The sequence below is a fragment of the Cervus elaphus genome, chromosome 16 (genome assembly GCF_910594005.1).
Source record: "Cervus elaphus chromosome 16, mCerEla1.1, whole genome shotgun sequence".
In the NCBI taxonomy this organism is placed as follows: domain Eukaryota; kingdom Metazoa; phylum Chordata; class Mammalia; order Artiodactyla; family Cervidae; genus Cervus; species Cervus elaphus.
The window spans coordinates 30,800,958-30,807,845 of NC_057830.1; the positions used below are offsets into that span (position 1 = coordinate 30,800,958).

The 6,888-nt window shown below is 38.0% G+C and overlaps 1 protein-coding gene across 1 annotated transcript; it reads right to left on the reverse strand.

The window, feature by feature from the left end:
* Window positions 1-2,790: 2,790 nt before the first annotated feature.
* Window positions 2,791-4,677, reverse strand: LOC122710074 (RNA-binding protein 7-like). The gene is given in 2 exon segments (XM_043927537.1): window positions 2,791-4,343; window positions 4,346-4,677. Coding segments are annotated over 2 exon segments (786 nt in total). The 5' UTR covers window positions 4,644-4,677; the 3' UTR covers window positions 2,791-3,855.
* Between the last annotated feature and the right edge of the window lie 2,211 nt (window positions 4,678-6,888).

A 6,888-nucleotide genomic window follows, 5' to 3' on the forward strand; every position in this document is an offset into this window, starting at 1 on the left:
CATCATCTCAGAGAAAATCTGCTGTCACTACTGATAATCAGGTCAATTAGATGTGCTGTCCCCCCGGCTCTAGCATAGTGACCAAGTAAGCACTTAACCATGGACTTCAGGAGTAAACAAGATGCCAGAGCCATCTGGTATAACCCTCTCCTTCTGCAGGGATTTTTAAGGAAGCAGATTCAGAGTTTGAATGCCTCTTCTCCATTCCTACCTTCTGCATTTTGGACTGTATCACACCTGACACCACCAATCACAGGGCCTCTTCCCAGCACACTTCAATTAAACCATCATCCTAAAATATCGGTTTGCTTAATTATATTTAATTCCCTAAACTTTCTCCTGTGGTAGGACAGGAAATGCAACTGGATATTGCTTTCTCTTATAAATATTTGGAAGAGCTGTGCTGGAGTGTTAGAGTAAGTATCTATTCCCAGGCAGAGGAAGCTGCCTTTCAGCAGTGGTGAACCATGGCCACTTGCCACCAGAACCAGTCATCTATCACTTTACTGTGGAATGAGTTGCAACATCTAGAATGTGCTGCTCCTCTTAAAGACTCAGAATATTACTCAGAAAGTTACTTTGAATACAGTTTATTGTCATGGTCAGGTCAACTCAATGTGGCTACATGTAACTGCTAGGTTATTTCAATCTTTGTTTACATATAATGACTTATTTTGCATTAACATGGGTGTTTTGTGTTATAAAATGCTCTGATTTCTGACAGCAGCAGGAAAGGGAGAGATATTGTGAAGTACACTAAAGCTGTCCCCAGGAGGCAGGTTGAATAGGAAACACTGAGGCAAACATGCTGGCCTCCTATGTGTCTACTCTCAAGGGGAGAGGAAGGCAGGAAGAGGAAGCTGGCCCCTAGAGACACAGAAGAGAGGATAAGACAAAGCTGGATGCAGCAGGCTCACGGAGAAAGGCCATTTGATCGGACAACTCACAAAGAGGGATCCAGGAGCTCTGACTGCCGGTGAGATGTAAACCTGTGTTTGCTTGTTTTCTTCTATCTCACAAGACCTCATTCTTATCAGCTGAGGTGGAACACAAAGATTAAGCAGGATTAAGGCAAGAATAATTCTAGGATATGTATGCAATGACAAGTTGGTTTTATGTTTCTTCCTACCTGTGTGCAATGTATTTGCTTACTTATTTTTGGAATAGAATACAGTAATTTATCATATCTTTAATGCACAACTAAAGTCATCTTTTTCCTCCCTGAACCAGCATCTCCCCTTGAACTATCATCTCCTCCTTAATCACTACCCTATACAGCGAGGCCCTCCACCCATAACCATTGAAACTCAAGAACTATGATCCTGCTCACTCACCAACAACACCACCTAAGCATTCCTTCTTGAGAAAATAAGATATGATTGGCTCAAGAAGCAATTACTGGTTTTCATAATGTCAGTTTATTAAGATATATTTACATATGTTATATATATATATACACACACATATACTTTATATATAGATCTATAAAATAAAATTCACTATTTTTAAGTGTACAATTCAGGAGTGTTTAAAATACTCACAGAATTGTGCAACCATCATCAATTTTTTTCACTGTACATCTTTATCACCCAGAAGTGAAAGCCTGTGACTTTTAGAGGCCATTCATAATCCATCCTCAGCAACCACTAATCTATATTTTGTCTATGGATTTGCATATTCTGGATATTTCATATACATGTAAACAAACAACATGTGGACTTTGGTGTTTGGCTTCTTTCACTGAGCATAATATTGTGAAAGTTCAATCATGTCATAGCATGTATGAGTGCTTCAGTTCTTTTTCGGGCTGAATAATATTCTACTTTATGGCTATACCACATTTTGTTTATCTACTCAACAATTGATGGATGTTTGGATTGTTCCACTTTTTAGCTACTGTGACCAATGCTGCTGTGAATATTTATTTACAGGTTTTTATGTAGACATATGTTTCAGTTCTCTTCAGGATATACCAAGGAATAGAATTGCTGGGTTATAAGGTAGCTCTATATTTAACATCTTGAGATATTTCCAAACTGTTTTCCAAGGTGGTTGCACCATTTTACAACCTTACTAGCAATGTATGGCCCTGAAGGAGGGTACAGCAACCCACTCCAGTATTTTCCCCTTGAGAATCCCATGGACAGAGGAGCCTAGTGGGCTACAGTCCATAGGGTCTCAAAGAGACATGACTGAAGCAACTTAGCAGCAGCAGCAATGTATAAAGGTTCCAATTTCTCCATATCTTTGTCAACATTTTATGTTGCCTATCTCTTCTATTTTAGCCATCCTCATAAGTGTGAAGTTATATCTTGTTATGTTTTGACTGGACTGTTCCCAAATGACTAATGATATTAAACATCTTTTCATGGGCTTGTTTTCTATCTGTATATACTCTTTCCAGAAATATCTATTCAAAAAACTAGTTATTTTTAAATTGAGTTGTCTTTTTCTTGTTGGATTGTATGAGTTTATATATTATGCATTCACGTGCTTTATCAGATATATGATTTGCATAGAAGATATAAGTATTTTCTCCCATCCTGTGGATCATCTTTTCACCTTCCTGGTGCTCTTATTTGCAGCAAAAAAGTTTATGATTTTGATTCAGTATAGTGTATAAATTTTCTCTTTCATCACTTGTGCTTCTGGAGTCATATTCAAGAAACCATTGTCTAATGTAAAGCCATGAAGATTTATCCTTTTTTTCCTAGGAGTTTTACAATTTTAGCTTCTACATTTAGGTTTTCAATTTTTTTTTTTTGTTTTTATTTTCAATATATTAAAAAGCAACATAGTACAAATGCTATAGTTAATATTAAAAAGGATCCAAATTTTACAAGGAATTAATTTTTATAAACAAGTTCTACAATGAAAGGGAAACAGCATCTTGATACATAAAAGTGTTGTTAAACAAGATTTAAAAATTTTTAAATCAGAAAATGTTTCAGACTAAATTCTTTCAAATGTTCAAACAAAAAGTAACCTGTACAATCTCCATAGTAAGATGTGTCCCTGTACACTTGTCCTGGGTACAATGTTAAAATTTTCAAAGTTTTGAGTCATAGAGGCAGTACTTTAAAAAGTACATTTTCAGTAAAACATTTTACCATTTATCCAACTATGCACTTATATTTTTGTTCTTCTAGAAATAGGGGATTTATATTAACACTGTATTTTTACTGTAAAAAAATACATTTAGTGATATTTAATTTCCTGGGTGGCCTCAGTCATACATCAATTTAATGAGCAAATTCTAAAATTTTACAACGAAATAGCATGTGTAGATGTACACTTCTATGCTCAAGATCATGTCACAGAACTTACACCTAAGTTCTCTGAGAAGTTAAATATGGTTTATCCCCAAACTTTATCAAAAAGCTTTGTTAGTAAAACGAATCACTGAAGTTAAACATTTTCTCATTTATTAACAAAATACTGAGTCAATTCTGACGATCAACTTGAAAATTTTTCATTATATACACCAAAAATCTGATTCACCAACAAGAAGCTTCTTGCAATACAAAAAAATAAGATAATTAAAATATTTTCTTCATAATACAACTAATCCATATAATACATCCTTTACTCAATTGTCTAAAATGATTAGGAATTGTGGCACTTCTTTTGCATAAAACCCTTTCCTCTTTTTAAAACTCTGAGGTGAAAGGCTATGAATGTAATAAAACTAGAACCACAATTCTTCTCATGTCTGTATTGAATTGCTACTGGGTTTTAAAATTTTTACAAAGAAATGTGACAACTTATAAAGCTGCTCTATAGTTTTTTAAGAAAACATTCTCAGAAACAAAAAAAGGACCTAAAATGACCCTATGAAAATCCTTATAACACTTGTTAGTGTCGAGATGAGCGCCATTTTCCATTTCTACCACTGTCTCTTCTGTTATCATAGTCATGGCTCCAGCCATCGTGATTCCTGTCTTCATAGAAAAAATCGTCTCTGTTTCCTCTGTAATGATGGTCAGACAGATCACTATAACGCTGTTCACGGCTGTAATGTCTATCCATCACATAGGGATAAGAATTCAGTCTGACTTTTCTCTGTGATGATGGTGTATCTTGGCGCCACTGGGAGCTTGAAGACTGGTTAAAAGTATGATTATGTGACTGAACTGATGGGGAAAATCCTGACTGATCCAGATGTGGAGAACCAAATTTCCCTCCATATGACATCTGTCTCAAAACACTGTTCATCACTGCTTGTCTCTGATAATTTTCTGAAGATGAGAAAGATCTTTGAATTGTCTGTGATGATGGAGTCATGTTATCCATCGTCCTGCTAGGAGACGTGGAAGTAGGGCTTGAATTTCCAACATGATGCTGGGATATGACAAACTGACCTTCTGTGAGGCATGGCTACTTCCTGATCTAAACTGAATCTTGATAGGCCTTCCAAAAAGTTTGATTCCATTAAGCAAATTCATGGCGTAAGGAACAGATACTTCATGTTTGAAATTCACAAACGCAAACTGCTTCGGTTTACCATCCTTGTCTTTTGGAATTTTCACTTTAATTACTGGACCAGCCTGGTGGAAAAGCTCGAAGAGGAGCTCCTCTGGCACTTTCGTTTCAAGGTTGCCCACAAAGAGAGTGCGATCCGCTTCGGCTGCCGCCGCCCCCATCTCAGCGTCGCCCCCTCCCGAAAAAGGCCGAAGGGTCGCCCAGGTTTTCAATTTATTTGAGTTAATTTTTATATGGTGTGAGGTAGGAGTTCAACTTCCATTTTGTGCCTGTGGGTATCAAATTTTCCCAGCACCATTTATTGAGAGTTTCCCCATTGAATTGTATTGGTACACTGTAGATGATCAATTGACCCTAAATATTAGGATTTATTTCTGTATCTCAATTTTATTCCATTGAACTATATGTCTGTTTCCACACCAGGACAATACTATCTTACTATCTTAAAGACCCTGATACTGGGAAAGATTGAAGGCAGGAGGAGAAGGGGACGACAAAGGATGTGATGGTTGGACAGCATCACTGATTCAAATATGTTTGAGCAGGCTCCAGGAGATGGTGAAGGACAGGGAAGCCTGGCGTGCTGTAGTCCATGGGGTCACAAAGATGTGGACAGAACTTAGTGACTGAACAACAACAAAGTAAGTTTTGATATCAACAACTTTAGGTCCTGTTACTCTGTCCTTTTTCAACATTGTTTGAGCTATTCTTGGTCCTTCCTATTTCTGTATAAAAAGAACTTGGCTTACTTTATCCCTAAGTCCTGGGAGGTAACCTCTAAACCCTTGGAATTTCTTGAGTGAAAGAAGTATCTTTTATTCACGTTGGGTCCCTTGGACCACACCTGATAGTTTGTGCTAATGTAGTGACTTATGGTGGTCCTGTAGATAGTTTATGCTAAGGAGATGACTTGCCATGGGGATTGGTCATTTCAGAGAGACCAACCACATGATTACAGTGTCAGGGCTTCAAGCCACATGATACCAGCCCAACCTCTGGGAAGGGGAGGGGAGCAGGAGATTGAATATAACCACAGAGGCAATCATTCAATCAATTTTGTCTTTGTAATGCCTCAGCAAAAACTGAATACTGGAGCTTCCCTTGTGGATGATACTCTTTGAGTATGGTCACACTTTGATGTTAGGAGGGTGATATATACCCGGGTACAATGAAAACTTTCGGTTTGGAATCCTCCCAGACTTCACCTGATGTGTCTCTCCCTTTAGCTGGTTCTGATTTGTGGCTGTGATCCTAAAAATAGTACTTCCCTGAGTCCTGTGAGTTGTTCTAATGAAATTATCAAACCCCAGAATGGTTGTGGGAACCCCTGAATTTGTAACCAGCTGGTCAGAGCTAAGGATAGTCTTGGGGATATCAGTCACAAGTCCAGGGATCCCCAAGACTATCCAATCTGGATGTCTTTTAATTTCCATTTCTTTTAAACAACTCCAGCTAGAGCGTCCAGTACAATATTGAATTGAGGTCCCAAGAACAGACATTTTTGTCTTGTTTCTGACCTTAGGAGAAAGCATTCAGTCTGGCTTTTTCATAGATGGCCTTGATAAGCCTGAGAAAGTTTACTTTTATTCCAACTTTGTTGAGTCTTTTTATTAAGAAAGAATATCCATCATTTTCTGAAGAGCCAAAAAGAGGAGGTGAATGAAACATCCTATTAAGAAAATATATGAAATGTTCTTCCATTTAGCTAGCTCCTTATTCTCCACTGAAGTTGTGGCTGTTGAGGCAAGAACCCCCGAATCATAGACAGGCTGCCATTAACTTCGTGTAGAGTATGAGGAGATTCCCCTTCCTCTTGCCGCCACACTGACCTGCATTCAAATCATCTAATCAAGAAAACATCCATTTAAAGTGCTCCTGACTTCTGACTTCCTTAGCAGCAAAGGGGTCCTGAATCAGGAATAACTATTTCAGGGAAATAATTTTGTAGTTCAGAGAAAGCAAATTGTTTCTTATTAGGACATTTCTCAACTCTTCTTTCCCCAAATGAGAGATATTTAAGCAAAGGAAAGATGTGGGACTGAGAATTGAGGGTTCCTTTATTCTCCGTGGTGGCTTAGTCCGTCCTTCAAGGTATGCACGAATTCTCATAAGCATGGCCTTTTGTAGTCCCCTGGCCCCAACTACACAAGAAGGGAATTTAAATAGAGGAGATTCAGAGAGAGGAACTATACCAGAGATAGCACTCCCTAGAATATTTTCTTTTAAAAGACAACACTCTATCATGCTATTATTGTTTGCATCATCCCAAGTGTGTGATGAAAATGTCATCCTTTGCACAGGCTGATTAAGTTTAGTGACCACCATATGAGGCTGTCTCACGACTCAGTGACTCAGAGTGCTCCAGTCAACTAAGGCTGCTTGGCAAGGCCAGATGCAGGAGAAGTG